Below are 17,830 nucleotides of genomic sequence, written 5' to 3' on the forward strand. Positions count from 1 at the left end.
GTTATAATTTAATTCTGGTTGTAACGCGCTTTCTGATTGGCTAAAAAATTATTTTATATCGTATAAACAATGTTGCCTACGTCATAGTAAGACTAACGTCAAACACGAATCAATACGCCTGACGTTACGTTAAAATTTTGTACAATTTTACGTCATTTTAAAGGTCAAATGACCGTTTTTATCTACAATGAAGAGTAAAAAATTAAATTATAAGCAATGAATTCAATATTTATTAGTTTTATACGATATAAAATGGTTTGAAACAGTTGACGCTTTTTATAAACCCATTTTATATCATATAAAATAAATAAATATTGAATTCATTCCTTAATTAAATGATTTTTTTTTAATATATCAGATTTATTGATATTTTAATTTTTCAGTAGCTTGTCGGATGATGTATGGGCATTTTACACGCCTTATCCACCCATCTTCTTTTGTCACCTACAGTATACCGGTATACTGTAGCATGTGTATAACATGCCTGAAATTATGTTAGTATGAGAGGCTAAACTTGATTTTTGTTTTTAACGGAAAAGTTGAGATGTTAGACTAAGACATATAATAAGGATCCAAAAATTGTTTCACTGGAAAACTAAGGATTTTTTACGCAAATAAAAAAATTGATTTATATTTGAGAAAGTTTAGAGAGCTCTATTGCATATCAAAGGTGTTTATTATGAGTACTAGTATTCTACGTCAATTTCAACAAAGCGCACGTGCCGTTTTTACTCATGGAAAATCTTCAAAGTTAAAGGGTGCTATATATATCTCAGAGTACTATATATATATATATATATATATATATATATATATATATATATATATATATATATATATAACCAACAAAGGACTATATACGATATGGGCCTAAAATGGCCCCCTAAAATGAACATACTCAGTAATCATTTTCTGTAATTCTTTGTTTTCTTTGTAGATAGATACGTGATGCTTTTTCATAATTTTCAATTTGATTCAAGTACCCACAAGTTAGAAATATGACATCATAAAGATAACCTTTACTCAATCATTTTTGCATTTTTAGCATAAAAGGGTTGTTTTCAGGTAGTTTTTCTTTCAGAAAACATGGAGCGCATGCTTGAACAAACAATATATTTTAATCAGAGATGTATTTAGCCAAGACTAATCAGTGACAAAAAAAATTTCCTAGTTCAAAGCGTCGCTCTATATTTTCCATTCGTAAAAAGATAAGGAATATGTCGATTTTTAACTGATTTTGATTGAATTTTAAAAATAGCGCAAATTCTGACGTCATGTACTTCCAGTGAGTTCAAAAAATGAAATAAATAGCTGAAAAATATATTTTATAACAACTGTTCTAAAAAAAAAACCATAACAATTTAATGTACCCGAAACATGGCGAATCATGGGGGACTCGTATCATTTTGCTTCGTCTTCTCAAACAATTTTTTTTATGTCCTTTATAGCTTAATAGAGAGTGAGGTAGATATAAAGAGTTATTCCTTTGGAAGAATCATTTTTCCATCGGGCAATGCCTTCGGAAAATATTTTGAGGAATAAATCTTCATATCTCCATCAGTATTATTCAATAAATGTATACTATTATAAGTATTATTTTGTCACCATGTCATGTGTATGTAAAAAATCACCCAATAAGCCGGCGTTTTACTCTTACATGACGTTTACCGGATTTTTTTTTTTATTTTGGCAACAAACCAAACATTGTTGATAGTTTATAGTGAATGCATGTCAGATTAATCACACAGTATTTCTACTGCTCGCTTGTCATCAATGCAATTTTAATTCGCATGAAAGAAAAAAAAAGAAAAAAACAACTATTGTCTAATGACGAGTATAGTTGAAATGGCGTTTGAATAAACATATTATGTACTTATGTAGCGTATCATTTCATTTGTCGAGAATGAACGACTCCTCTTTCACCATTCGTTCTATCTCTAATAGTATTTCCTCAGGTAAATTTCCGTGCACTTCCGATATATATTTGGAAATCATAAATCCAGACTTCTGATCCTCACCACCGTCCTGTAATTTCTCTTCCTGCTTGTCTGTTTGTTTTTCTGTCTGTGGCTTTGTTTCGTTATCCTCTTGCTTTTTCTTCGCCAGTGAAATCGCCGGTAAAGTAGACAGATCAACGCTATTCCTTGAAGGCATTTTCGGTCGCTCCTGTTTTGAATTGTTTTTGTCATCATTCATTGTACAACGAGGTATCTTCACTGAAATGTTCCGACGTTTGTTGATGATTGGCAAGGAAAGTTCTCTGCTAATTTTAAGGGCTTTCCAGCGTCTGGAGGACATCTTCTGAGCACCAGAACGAGGCTCTTTTTCATCCTTTTTCGTCTGATCGTCGGCGGAATCGCTCTCGTTAATCTGTGGTAGTAGTGGTTCCTGGTTATCTTCATTTGCCACAAAAACCGTCAATCTCCTTATCGAGTCTACTATCAAAGACAATTCTTTTTCCTCATTTTCATTGGTTTTTGTCAACCTCTTCGACATATTTTTCTTCCTTATTCTGTTCATCTTTGCCTGTAGTTTCTTCTCCCGACTTTTGAGTTTCTTGAGTTCCTTCATGGCGTTCCTTGCCTGTGTCAGTGTGTAGGACATGGATTTTGGAATCAACTGGTCTGTGACGGAACTTTTCCGTGAAGACGGAAACATCTTTCTTGCTATGTCGTCCGTGAACTCCGGACCGAATATGGTGTCGATGTCTTTAGCGTCGTGGAACATCTTATGCATGTCTCTTCGAACACCCTCTGTCTCTACATACAATGTATGTCGTCGCTTCATTGCCTCACGGTCTATCTTCTTGATGTTCCTCTCCAACTCTAGATCCAGTTTCTTGTGCACAGACAGGAACCTAAAGCCAGTGGTGGATATCTCGCCCATGGTCGTCTGAGGTCATTCGCTGCCCTGACAGAAAGGATAATTTCACTGGATACCCATAGAAGCCATTGTACACTCGGGCCGTCTTGGTAACTGTGATTTGAGGTGTTTACTGCAATGTTCCCACACTGACCACTGACTATTGTTGACGAACTGAATGTTGGTCAGTCGATTAAAACAGATTTAAGTCAACCTTGTAGTAATGTACTCTAACTTCATTTGTTTCTAATTTATACGCATGGCCTCATTAAAACGCTTAAATGTTCTGATTAAGTCCACACGGCTTAATCTAACTGTAAGAATTATGTTATTGAAGTCTTTGAGATTGTTACTGTTGAAATTCTAGTTCACGCACTTGCGGTCAAACTATTGTAAATTACATCGAGTGTGTACAGTGTGCACTTTCGTTACTTCTGTAATTAATCTCTGTGTATATGTATAATTCTGTTACGTATCATTGAACGTAGTGTTTTCTTAATGGGTTAAAGATATAAGGTAACTTCAACTTTGATCAATGAATACATCTACATAAATCAATATATATCTTAACACTGTGCAACCAGCACTGTACATTTGTGGTAAAGGTTTAAGCGTTGAGCTAATTTTTGTGCATGAGTGACAATAGCTTTTTCTGTACTGACCCCAAGAACATACCCATACCGAGCCTTTACCCCCTGATGTCATTCGATTTCATGTTATCAAAATCAGTGTTTATGTATAAATTTGAATATCTATTTCGTTTTGCAATGAATAGTGGCAAATTTGAACACCCATGAAAATATGAAGATTGGTTGAGGCATTATATTATTAAAAAACCAAAAATAAAATTTCCTTAAAAATGACCATGCAGCTAGATAATGACAATAATAACCACGTGACTTATATAAGCCTTATCAATATTGATTTTTGTTTCGTGTTCTATCGAGATTATTTCACAGATGATAGATTCAAATATAGACCCGTATTTGGCATCCAGGGCCGTACTCATGTATATATAGGGGAGGTTTTTTTTTTTATAATATTCGTTTATCTCCCCCATGGTTCCGGTGCAGGACTTGCGGTTTTAGGGTTCCTAAAGCAAAGAAGTCGTAGAAGCGAAGTTAGGTCGCTGCATGACAGTGACGAAAGGTCTCCAACAGCGCCACGAGAGCGTCCGTTGGAGCGCTCAAGGAACGAAAGCTAATCGCAGTGTAGACGCGGTGATAAGTCGTTTCCGCTTGCATATAGACCTCTCTGAGTCCTTTGGGATCTCACCGCGTCTCTATCGCGCTCTCACTGCGTCTCTATTGCGCTCTCACTGCGCGTCCAAAGTGTTTGAACGAGTTGTTTATCATTTGGCTGCGTTCACACAGCGACCCCAAAGACCTGTTGCTGCGATCATCGCGCACTCTTCTGCGTTTATTATCGTTTTTACCGCGTACCCACGGCGTTTCTAGTGCAAGTTGTAAGCCAGACCACGAAAACTCATACAATGACTGGTGTAAAATAGCAAGCGATATTGTATTATCGAACTACCGTAGATGTGGATGACTATGTAAAAAGTAGCATTTGCAAATATTCAAAGAACGTAGATTTATTATAACAAATTGATAATCTTGTTATATCATATTACTATTTTGTTACAAAAATTACTAATTTGTTATAACAATTTAATAAAAAAAATACTGCTGCGGTCTAATACGCTTCCGTAAATAACGGTTCTTTTTTGTAGACCTGACTACAAGACAAGATTTTTGTCCTTCACCAATTATTCAGAATTAGTTACGTTTCAATTATAATTTAACTTATTCGTCAAAACAAAACAATTTTTTGTCATTTATTTACTAGTTGTAAATTTGTTTCCCATACAATTGTACAAATTAACATCAACCTACCAAGAATTGAAGAACGTCTGGTGCACGCATGCAGTCAGCGCGCAGAGCACGCCGTGGACGCGCGGTAAAAACTCTTAGCGCGTCATGGGCGCTCCGGATATTCAGCAAGATTGCAGTCAATCGCCAAGTAGAACTCGGTGGAAACAGTTACACGCCGTGGGAGCTCCGTTGCCGTCAGGACGACGTGACATCTCCACTCGTAAAATTTTCAAATAAAATTGTACATTTTTTCTTAATTTTTTCTTGCGATCCTACGACGATTCCATAAATTTTACAACGCCTTGAACACGCCGTGGGGACGCAACTTGGTGTGTGTGTGTGTGTGTGTGTGTGTGTGTGTGTGTGTGTGTGTGTGTGTGTGTGTGTGTGTGTGTGTGTGTGTGTGTGTGTGTGTGTGTGTGTGTGAGAGAGAGAGAGAGAGAGAGAGAGAGAGAGAGAGAGAGAGATCATATCGGCGCGGAAGGTTAATTTGTCCTTATTCTATCTTCGAAATCAATGTTGTGAATAATTGATTAAAAAATATTTAATTCTTTTCAAAATAAAAATTGGTATTCAGATTTTCATCAACAGAATAACCAGATTATTGATCATATTTCATTTGTGTAAGGAGCTGTGATTCGCGCAGTATTGAACGCATTTTATCAGTTTTACGATATTGCGCATCTGAACATTCGGTTACCCTCGTTTGTTCCTTCGGAAGCGTCGTGTTGCTAGCTGACGTCATATTATGGAGAAAGTGCTCTAATCGCAATTTCAATAGAGAATATTTACGATACGAGTTTCACGTGTGTTTGGTAGGTAAAGAGAATCACGCATTGCCAAATTCAAATGTTTCTTTATATGTAACAAGGGTATCTTTGGCGCTAAATGACAAGATTGTTACGATGTGTATAAATGTTACGGTAGCAAACTCAATTTTTAACCCGAAGTTCCTAAGTCTCAAATCTTCTTAGTGAGAATGGTTATTAAGCCTGTATTGTTAAACATTAGTTTTTATAATTTATCACAAATGAGCTGTGAATTGTCAATAGCTGCATTGTATGCAAATAATGAAATATCATTAACATTAACTCGTTATATTGAGTTATCGAAGAATTTGTTTAAAAAATTATCTTTTTTTTATCCTATAGTATACATAATAGATCTATAGAACCAAAATTCCATCGTCGTACTAGAATTGTTTTGGTTGCCAGGTATGAATGATAAGTGTCTTTAATTTTTTCTGTACATCTCTTTGTTATCTCTTGGGTTATTGTTGGTAGATTTAGTTCTGATAAACCCCCTTCACGATAACTGTGGTACTTCTCTTTTGCATGCCAAATTGACAAAGTTGATTATGTCATTTTATTATCTTCGAACTAAAACTTTGCCAAACTAGATCAATTTATTCTGCATTGCAAAATCTAGCATTGTTTCCAGTCAGTTCCTAGCTCTCTCATTAATCCACTCTGAAAAAATTTCCATGAAACTTGAAAGCATGTCAAAGGAAAGTCAGGAATATCGAAAGGGCTAAGGGCTAGCCCTGGGTTCAGTTTTGCAACTTAACGGATAGATAATTTTTTAAATACATAGTCTGTACTCTATGTAACGGAGATAATAATTGTGTGACTGTCAATCAACATATCAGTTGCAATACCTCATTGGATAGACGAGAGCACTGGCATAGGAGGCCAGAGGCTCTGGGTTTGAGTCCCGGTTGATACTTTACCTTTCACCACATGTTACATTTGGCACTCAGTGTTCAAAGCCCACAGAACATGACTCACAATATTACTATAACTCATAGAATTTACTCTTTAAGAGGGACAATATATCACTGGGTTTACAGGTACATGTATGTTAATGTTAGTCAACAGATGTCTCAGTAACTCGGTGGTTAGTGGGCTGGCACGGCATGCCAAAAGCCCATGTGTTTGAGTCCTTGTTGAGACTTGCTTTCACATCTTTGTGATGCATGATAAGATATAGGCTATGTGAATTCTTTCAAAAGTACTGTGGATGCAGAATCTTTCTGAACATTCTGCAGAAATATCTCAACTGCAAAATATTCAGTTGCAATGAAATGGGTTTCTTTCATCCTTGATGTCATCAGTTCTGAAAATGCTGAAAATTGTAGTAAGTTGTGCCTGCAAAAGAAACTCCAGTTGACTGTCTGCATTAATTCTTTCTTAATTTGTATGATTAATGGTATGCTTGTGAAGTCTCAAGAACCTTGTAAGAACCTACGTGTACAGGTTGAAGTAATTGTTTTTAACTAGGACCATTAACATAACATGATTAAGATAACATAATTATGATAGATCTAAAATGTTGGTTCATTGTCATAGCATGCTTCTGTACTATTATATGGGGGAAATACCCCAAAATCTATGTACTTTGGTTTCATCAATGTTTTTGGGGATCAATTTTTTGGATTTATAGTGAAAATCCCAGTTTCAAGGATATGTAAATTCATGGAAAATGGTCCTATCAATACAATGTGTTCTTAAAAATTGTCCTTCAATGAACATTTTTTTTGTGTGTGGATCAACTCAACAACAAAACCCACAAAATGTAATTGGTATCTTCAATGAATATCAATAAAACTACAGTATTTTGTCTGTGAAGGTACTTATAAAAACCAATTTTAGTTGCAACAGCTCAAACAAATACACAATTTTTCTATTAAATCATAAAAAATAGATGTTGAAAGTTCAACAATAGAAAAAAAATCAATACTGAATACTATATAAAATTTCCTCTGGTCAATTACTTTGTCTATAATCCTCTTATCTATTCTTGTCTATTGCTGTAATCTGCTTGAACATCATAATTATCGAATATATAGATATGCCAGGAACACCAGAGATTATAAGAGTCTACTGAACATGCTGCTGATGCATGGTTTATATGTACAATCTCAGTACCATATTCATCAGTTGTGTGAACAACTACCCCTGGTAGTTCCAGTGCTTCTGATATGCTATTTTCTTCACAGCCATTGGCTGCTACATGTACAGCCCAGGCATTGTACAGATCTACATTTAGATAAGACAGTTTGCACAAGTTCCTGATGACTTCTTCAGTTTAGTGACTTTGAGAGCAATAACCTTAATGTTGCCAGTCCTGAATGTAATTAGGCTCAAAATGAGGACCAACTTCAAAGCATGGCACAGCCAGAAATTAATATACCTTTAATTTGTTGTCAGGTTAGATGGAGATATGACAGGTGATATTTGTAACTTTTGAACATTGTTTCTACATTTGATGACTTTTAAATTTTGTCCACCAAGCAAGTGGTAGAAGATATTAGCTGTTCACGACTGTGACCCGATCAGTTCTATCCCTTATTCCTTGTTAGTGAAAGTAGTGTATATGACAGGTTATATGGTGGTTCAAGGTTGCTCTCTCTCTCTCTCTCGTACTATGGCTTTCACCCAGGCACCTACATCATTAACCCCTTCACACCAACATCTGTGACAGTGAGAGAGATATGTAAACTATTGATGCTTATCAAATATCATTACATTTATGCAAAGTAATAAATAGTAGTAAATATAATAGTTTTTTGGTTTCTGGAGGTAGAAAGAATACCCCTGGTAAATGGAGATACTCTTGGGTGACGCACTATCACAAACACACAGCCAATGGGAGTTGTCATTTTGTAGTGAAAATCTCAGCTACATCGTTGTATTTTTTCTTTGAACACTTCATATTTTTAAAGGGAAGTATAACTCCAAAGGTTGAAGCAATACTAGCATGCTTTGTTCTGTACTGGCCGACATACAAATGTATTCTCTGATCAATTTCTATTCTTCTGGAAATTCTATAGTGGAAAAACCTTGAAACTAAAAGATATTGCTGATGAACTTTGGTACGTTTATAAAGTTCTTCGTCTCTTGTCTTCAAAACATATTACCTAACTGAGCAAATTGTTGAAGTTTAATACAATTCCTCTCCCAAGATTGTTCAATAGATATACCTGAACATAGCACAGTTGAATTAAATCCCAACTTGTAGAAATTCTGTGTGTTTTGGCATTATGTGTTTCTTATAGTACTGCTTTGTCATTAGGCACCCGATAACCATTTGATATTTACTCTGGACATAGTCAAATTAAAGGTCCTCATAGTAAAGTTGCATTCTTTATTCTATTTCTTCACAGACCAAACCAAATGGAGTAGACACAACAGAACTAAGAGGGACTTTATTTTGGAGTTTTAAGTGAAATGATATTGAGGATGTCAACTTGCTGGAGCCAGTGACTGACAAAAGTGAAATCATGATGCGGGGTTTACACCCGTCCAATGCAGGGGAGCTCCCAATGACCAGGAACATGCCGTTCTCCACTAAGACTATGCCCAGTAAGTCCCACAACCGCAATATGACAGGGATTTACCTGGGACTTGTAAGTATTAATCAAAATCATGTAAGGCTAATTAAAAATCTTCACAGTACAACAATTTTTAATGTGCACACATAAGCTATATCATTTGTTTCTAGCTTGTAGTATTTATTTAGTATGTAATGTAATATGAAATGCTATAAGTCTGCAGTCTTTAGGAGGTTTTCTCCTCAACAGTTATTTCCCCTTGCATTGGGTAGCCCAAGCCCTTGATCATCTCTCTAGTGTGATTTGCTTGTAACGATTTAAAAAAGGATGTTCTTGTAAGGTGTCCATCCTTTTTTATAAAACTGAACTTGTCAAGTGAACATCAGATTTATGGTGTTTTGGCTAGTTCGTGGTCTGATTTGACAGTAAAGAGGAATTGATCAAACCGTAGAACCACTTGAGCACCACTCCAGTAACCCAGGCATACCTGCGTGTGAAGTGAATGTTCTCCAGGTTGTAGTGTACCTGTATGCACTAGGCATTTACATTTGTTTGGTGACATGCAGGTGCTTTATTTACTGCAATAATGGCTATTGAATTCAAAGATAAAGTTGTCATAAATATCTTTTGATTTATCAGCTACCGAGTTTGAAGTCACTTTGAAGTAAATCTTTTATTTTGGGTCCTGTGTTGTGCTGGCGTTGGCAAGCTGTCATTTGTTGTTTATCGATATGCTAGGTGAGCTTTGGCACCAGAAGACAACAGAGACATAACACTTTACTTATCTACTTACATCTACTCAATACTGACATAACCACAGCCCTGCAGGTGCAGCTACATGTCAGAGTGTTCTATCTTTAAATTTTTTTTTTACAAAGAACTGCACAACTTTGTCAATTAAAGTATAAAATAGGAATAGTGCTAGAGCCTTAGATGGAAATATATTTCAGAGTTCAATTTATATTCTAAAGGAGGGAATTTACATGTGCATGTAATGTACCATCTTCACAATACAATAATGGGTTTCTAAGCCATACTTTACTGAATTAGGGATAGGATATTGTGTATGTATATTTTTAATGGCTTGTGAGTGCAACTGTAACACCCCTTACCAAAGTAAAATTATTGCTGCAACAATGCCGCAATATTGCGGCAATATTGCAGCAACACATTTTTGTTACCAGAAACCAGATTTTAAGACTAGTGAAATGTTGCCGCTAGCTGCAACAACTTCTGGTAACATTTTGGCAATACTGCTGGAGTGTTGCCGCTAGCGGCAATAACTTCTGGCAACATTCTGGCAATACTATTAGAGTTATTTCTGTAAAAAAAATATATTAACATGCACCTAGAATATTGCCACTAGCTGCAACGACTTCTGGTAATATTCTGGCTACAAAAAGTATCATACTGCCAGAAATAATTTTCTGGTAACATCTACATGTATTTGATAATTTTAATCATGAACTAATTTATACATAATATATATTATTCGATCTGGCAATACTGCATCATATTTGATTTCTGCTTTAATTAAAATTTAAGGAGAAGCCAAGCAGTGGAGGGGGGTTAAAAATTGTCAATTATTTAGATATAATTTCAGTTATAACACCTCAAAATTTGCCAGAAGTTTACCACAAACTTGTCTTTTTCCTCTGATTTATTATGCTTACCGAGCTTGCAAAAGCTTTAGCAGAATTTAGACTTATAAAATTTTACACATTCATCACAAGTCTAAAACTGGTATATAATTGCATGAATTGCTTTTGTATGTACATGTCCCCCCCCCCCCCCCCCCAAAAAAAAAAAAAATTAATAAGTCGAAAAAATTAAATCTAATAAATATTTTATGATTAAAGTCTTATTCTAAGAAAGTCTCAATTAAAAAAATCCAGTGATATTCTCTTCAATGGCATATAACTGTTATGCATGGTTAATTACGATGTTCCACTATAAAAGACAGTTTGAATCACCCCCCCCCCCCCCCCAACTCATGTTTTACGTGAATACCCACCTGTCTGTTCTTTTGTAACGGTATGTTCTTTTTTATTAAGTTAAAATATCAGTCTACTTAGATTTGAGTATCTAAACTGCTCGATGCATGTTGAATTAAGAATTTTCGTTTGCTGTTTGTTTCCACTTTTACTTTCGTTTCAATGTTAAGTTACGCGCGCGCTGATTGGTCGATCAAATCGCTAGCCGCCAATTTTCACATTCGAAGCTGCCATGTTGTCTGCCAATCGAGCCTCCTGCCATCACTGGAGATGGTGAAATGAATGAAATACGGGAATTATCTGTAAACAAGGTTAAAAAAAACCCACTGTCAACGGAGTGTTTATCTGTGAAAAAAATATCAACGGCTGAACTGAGGACGAATCTGAGTGAACGAATCGAGTGTTGACATCCCCTGCACCATCTGCATGAGCACGTTTTTGAAAAAGTAAGTTTAGCAATAAAAATATATTCATTGAATAGCAGTTTAAACATGTTTGTTATAAGAAAATAAACCGAAAGACTGCGATCTACCATTATATCAATGGGTTCAACACTGTTTAAGAACCATGCGCGGATCTAGAATTTTATTCGGGGCAGGGGGGGGGGGGGGGGTCCGACGGTTATTTGAGTTTGCCAGGGGAAGGGGTCCGAGGGATATTTTTGGTAATTTTATAATGTAATTTAAAAAAAATTTGAAGGGGAACTGCTTAAAATATGAAAACAATTGCCAATGTGCTTAAACGAAATCCATTTATCTTCCCAGTAGGTCTGCCCTGTGTTACACAGACCTGAAGAAAACCATGAAAAAAGCTGTCACCTTACTGATTAAATGAATGGTGCAACTGGCAACCAAAAAAGAATGATGGCATAATTTGTTTAAGATTATGGAGAGGAACATATACACAACAGTGCTGAATTCCAATGTGGATATTGTTGTGATATTCTGATAGCTGTTTTTGTGATTGTTTATGTGTGAAATCAGAACTCAAAAAAAGGACATTTGGAATGCCTAGGACGAATGCCTTGATCAATCGTAATACAGCAAGTGGTTGTGCAGGACTTGTAAACAATATGGTTTGAGCTTTGCTTACGGTAAACAGTGAACTTTTGTCCATATCCGTCTGTGCGCGTTGTGTCAATCCGTCTGTGCGCGTTGTGTCAATCAAACTGCAATACATGTTATAGACCAATCCACACTTTACAAAAGTTATGTCCCTTGGCCGCCATCTTTGGGGAAAAACCCATATATTTCTCACAGTAGCCTTTGTCGTTTAGAGGGTTGTAACTTTGTCATTTGACATTAAAAAAACGTTTCCCTGTGAATTTTAATTGCCCCAAGTTGGGGCAACCCACACATCGAAGGAATAAATCAAATTCCAAGAGATTTCTTCAGAGGACGCCCAAATATTTGGTTGCTTAAAGAAGGGAAAAGTTGCTTTTTCCCTTTTGACCTTTGGGTTGAACCCGCAAAGGGGAACAACTTTTGCAAAGTGTGGATTGGACTATCTGCAGCACCAAATTGTCACTGATTGGCTGAGTACTTTTAGTCAAGTTTCATCATGATTTGTTCATTATATTTTTGTTTATTGTATTTATAAAATGTGTTAAATTTAAAGATTATTAATTTAACTGGTGTCCTTTATAAGCATGTTGAAATTCCAGTTTCAGGTCTCTAATATTATACATTAATATTATATTTTTAATTCAATACTTATTTTGTGCATGTTACATTGAATAAAATAATTTTTTTACTTCTTTAATATTGTGTAATCACAAACTTTTTTTTATTTTTTATTTTTGAAAAGTCCAAATTTAATGTAATGCAAAATGTTAGTCTTGTTGTAACCTTTTTGCATCTTTAAAAAAATAAAACTGTAGTGGCAATGAAAGATTTTTTTTTCATTTTGGTTGTAGATTAATATAATATACATGACTGATTTACTGTATACATTTATTATTTATAAATATTGCATATATTGTACCATTGATGCCAGAGCACAGAAAATGCATTGAACCAATATTTCTGCAATGTCATTTTTCTTATGCAAATGTATTGCCAGAAAGGTGTTGTCGCAACAATGTGTTGCAGCAAAACTTTTGCGGCAACATCTTTCTGGCAATATTGCCGCAATCTCATTTGCATACGAAAAACGCTACTGCAGCAACATTGCCGCAATGTATTGCCAGAAAGGTGTTGTCGCAACAATATGTTGCAGCAAAACTTTTGCGGCAACATCTTTCTGGCAATATTGCCGCAATCTCATTTGCATACGAAAAACGCTACTGCAGCAACATTGCCGCAATGTGTTGCCAGAATGTTGCTGCAGTATTGCTGCAATAATGCCAGAATGTGTTGCCAGAAGGTCAATATTTTGGTAAGGGACAACATTAAAAAGCACCTTTGTTTCTTATTAATATTACATGTAAAATTAATTATTTTGATTAATAAGATGAATTGTAACTCTTGTTCATGCACTGCATGTCTGTCTGACAGAGTTAAAATTGTCTCCTTATATGTTATACTTTGCTCATTTAATATCAAGATTTGGTTTGATAGTGTAACAGTTTTATATAAAAGATTACCAAAAGGTACTGAAACGCATAAAAGAATTAAAACACATGTAGAAAACCGATACCCTATAAATGTATCATTTAACTCTAAGCCATTAAAGGCTTAAAAAATTGAAAGAATGCCCTAGGGATAACCAATATATTGCTTTATATATGATAAGTGTATTGGATACTCAAAGCTTATGAATATTGAATTAGATTATGTGATGTTACGAATTTTATGATGGCGGTAAAAGTAAGGAATTTGCTGAAGAATGATGGGGAACACTCAAAAACTGAGCTTCATTTATAATTAGCATTATTTGTGTCGTACAAATTGAGTTCTTCTATATAAGAAAGCCAGTGTAGAATAATACAGGGGGAAACATTCTTAATCAGAACAAAATAAAGTTTTTCTTCATAACTCTAAATTACATCTTGGGTGAATTGCAAAGAGCACTACTGTGGTATGTGGAGTCTGTGTCATTTAGTGTTTCTGTCAAGTAGCTTCTGTGTCTTTTGGTACAGAGTCAGGATCTCATCTACTTATGTCTTTTGGTACAGAGTCAGGATCTCATCCACTTATGTCTTTTGGTACAGAGTCAGGATCTCATCCACTTATGTCTTTTGGTACAGAGTCAGGATCTCATCCACCTATGTCTTTTGGTACAGAGTCAGGATCTCACCCACTTATGTCTTTTGGTACAGAGTCAGGATCTCATCCACTTATGTCTTTTGGTACAGAGTCAGGATCTCATCCACTTATGTCTTTTGGTACAGAGTCAGGATCTCATCCACCTATGTCTTTTGGTACAGAGTCGGATCTCATCCACTTATGTCTTTTGGTACAGAGTCAGGATCTCATCCACTTATGTCTTTTGGTACAGAGTCAGGATCTCATCCACTTATGTCTTTTGGTACAGAGTCAGGATCTCATCCACCTATGTCTTTGGTACAGAGTCAGGATCTCATCCACTTATGTCTTTTGGTACAGAGTCAGGATCTCATCCACTTATGTCTTTTGGTACAGAGTCAGGATCTCATCCACTTATGTCTTTTGGTACAGAGTCAGGATCTCATCCACCTATGTCTTTTGGTACAGAGTCAGGATCTCATCCACCTATGTCTTTTGGTACAGAGTCAGGATCTCATCCACTTATGTCCTTTGGTACAGAGTCAGGATCTCATCCACCTATGTCTTTTGGTACAGAGTCAGGATCTCATCCACTTATGTCTTTGGTACAGAGTCAGGATCTCATCCACTTATGTCTTTTGGTACAGAGTCAGGATCTCATCCACCTATGTCTTTTGGTACAGAGTCAGGATCTCATCCACTTATGTCTTTTGGTACAGAGTCAGGATCTCATCCACTTATGTCTTTTGGTACAGAGTCAGGATCTCATCCACTTATGTCTTTTGGTACAGAGTCAGGATCTCATCCACTTATGTCTTTTGGTACAGAGTCAGGATCTCATTCACTTATGTTTTTAGTCATTATTGGTTTCTTTCATGCAATCATAGACTGACATTAGGGTATCGAGTGAATGAAGGTTTTAGTTATTATTTTACTACATTTAAGTGATCTCTGAGTTTGCTGTCTGAAATTTTTAACTCAGTTAATGTTATATGAACTTCGGAATTTAATATTTCATCTTTTTTTTGCCTTTAAATTACTGTATGATGAGTGAGCAAAAAGGATCCGAAATCCAAATCAAATGTGAAGCTAAAATCAAATTACATTTTGAGATACTTGTAAATGGGAAAATAGAACTAAATCAGGAATTTTCAGTTTTTCACAGTCCTGACTAGTTTACAATGACAAGCATATATAATACTACAGATTTTACTAGCAACAGTTACATTTATTATGAACCTGTGCATACATGTATATATATTGATTTACTACAGGAGGGCAACATCAAGCCCCCAGCGTCGAGGTCTCTAAACGTTCCTGTCATAGCCCGGGGGCGGGGCATGTCCCAGAGGATTCGGACCCCGACCGAACAGAGAAGATATGTAAGAGTTCATTGATTTGTATTGTAGATGTCATATACATACCCAGTGCATTAAAAAAACTTGCGTGAAAATTGTAAACACGATTACTTTACGAAAAATTTGTATGGATATCATGTATATCAATTAATGTTTGTCTACAAAGTATGAAGCATACAATGAAAAAAATCACCATATACAGGCAGTTTGTTTACATGGAGTATCAAGAATGCAATCTCTTGATTTAATTTTGACAAGTTAATTGCCTTAGTTTAAAAAAATTCCTTAGGGTAGATCTACGATGTATCTGAAAAAGAAATATTTAAAAGAAAAATTAAAAAGCAAAGTCAAGACATACATCCTTGATTAGACACTAGAAACAATGTTTATTTTACTGATTTAGATATTTTACCAAATAATTGTGAAAAAGATTACTGACATGCTCATGGACTCTCTTGCTTGTTTTGAGATCACTATACATATGTATTGATGTCCTTGTAGACCTTAAGGTTTAAACATGGAGATTTAATTTGATGATATTATCTCCACAGAAAATGGTGGAACAGTTACGCATTAAAGAAGAAAAGAGGGGTTTTGTTGGGCAGCCACTCAAGGTATATAAATACAGGGGATATTATAATCTTCAAAATATTTAATACCATTTCATGTTCTGGGCTTAGTGCTTTCTATTGTAAACTGATTTTACCTTCACTTTTAAAATTGCTAATAATTACATGATCAAACTTTAAAAACATACATAGACAAGTTGAATGCTATCAATTTAAGGCTTTGTAGATTTTTTCAATAAATATATTTTTTCTTTCAATAAAATTTGTAAAAGTGCCAAGGAATTCAGAAACCAAAATAACTTGGTGATTAAAAAACCAGTGTCATTTTACAAATACTTAAGAGTAGAAACGAATAATATTTAGACAATAGTAGCTTTCCAGTTGTAGAGATTTGATTAGTATGGACATACAAATATTGAATGATTTACCTTTTGTAGAGTGCTAAGAGATCTCATTCAGCTCATGAGGCAGAGGAGGTACAAGAGTTCAGTCCCTTTGTTTTTGTGCATGATCTTATTAAAACATCAAACTTTGCTTGCATGTTATACTAAAACTTTTGATTTTAGATTTTCAGACACAATTTGATCCTATTCCTTATCCCCCTTTAGTTTACACTCTATTGAAAGAATTCGGAGTTACTCACTTGTAGATAAATGAAAGCATGATTTTGCTGGAATACATTTATATACATGTATTAATGTAACATAATCTTCAGTAAAATGTGGATATCATTTTAATAACCATGTAAAATTTAAATGCAACATAACTACAATTTTTTAGAACATTTATCAATGTTGTTAACTTCATTATTCAGAGACATAGAAATCTTGCATTTTCACAATAAATTAAATCTTATCTGTTCACTGTTGAAAGGGGAACACTTCAATTTTATTGATGTTGAGGTCAAAATTTTATAATTTTCTGCAGAAATACATAATATGTAAAATTTGCCTTCTTTGGATTTTCTCATATATGTTTATAAAAATATTTTAAGTTGACAATGTGTAATACATGTAATGAATTCAAAAGGGTACTAGTATTTCATTAGGATTTGGGAAAATCTAGAAAAGGGGAAGTAACTTACCTAAAGTCATTTAGACCTTCCTGCTGCAAATACATAATATCAATATATACAATTTAGGGTCTGAAAAATGAGGATATCATAAACATACAAAAAATCACCCCTCCCTCCTTGTAGAATGTTTAGATTATATCAACTTTTTTTAAAAGTAATCTGGGGAGGTTTTGGTGTTTGGTGGTTAGATCGAGTTACATGTGTACTTTAAACTGGTGTGATTTTTATATGTTTTATTTGGATTTAAGTTGTTTAATTATTTCTATGGGTTTTGAAGTGTGTTTTAAATTTATTTCCATGTAGTTTTTGGTGAAAAATGTGTTTTTAATTTTTTTTTATCAATCACAGAAAATAAAGACAAACAGTGTTTTCCTGAGTCTGTTTAAGTTTACTTCTACCGGTACTTGAAAATTGCTTGATTTTATTTGTCACACATTTTGCGATTTTGGTTATTAGGTTATATAAAGATAATCCTGATCACTGTAAACCAACATTTATTTGCGACAACTTTATTTCGCAATTGACCATAGATAAACTGGTTTGCGTTGACTTATTTTTGTGATCAGATTGCTGAGTATAG

The 17,830-nt window shown here is 34.9% G+C and overlaps 1 protein-coding gene across 5 annotated transcripts in view; it reads left to right on the plus strand.

The window, feature by feature from the left end:
• Window positions 1–5,426: 5,426 nt before the first annotated feature.
• The window catches only part of LOC128177620 (uncharacterized), a 38,229-nt gene continuing 25,825 nt past the window's right edge, over window positions 5,427–17,830 (plus strand). For 4 of the 5 annotated variants that reach the window (XM_052844414.1, XM_052844418.1, XM_052844415.1 and 1 more), the window contains exons 1-5: window positions 5,427–5,551; window positions 8,902–9,144; window positions 15,523–15,630; window positions 16,158–16,220; window positions 16,613–16,651. In XM_052844414.1, the coding sequence (XP_052700374.1) occupies window positions 9,019–9,144; window positions 15,523–15,630; window positions 16,158–16,220; window positions 16,613–16,651 (336 nt within the window). In that variant the 5' untranslated portion in view covers window positions 5,427–5,551; window positions 8,902–9,018. The remainder of the gene's footprint in view (window positions 5,552–8,901; window positions 9,145–15,522; window positions 15,631–16,157; window positions 16,221–16,612; window positions 16,652–17,830) is intronic. The other variant, XM_052844416.1, reaches the window with a different exon arrangement.

This window comes from Crassostrea angulata, chromosome 3, assembly GCF_025612915.1.
Source record: "Crassostrea angulata isolate pt1a10 chromosome 3, ASM2561291v2, whole genome shotgun sequence".
NCBI lineage: Eukaryota > Metazoa > Mollusca > Bivalvia > Ostreida > Ostreidae > Magallana > Magallana angulata.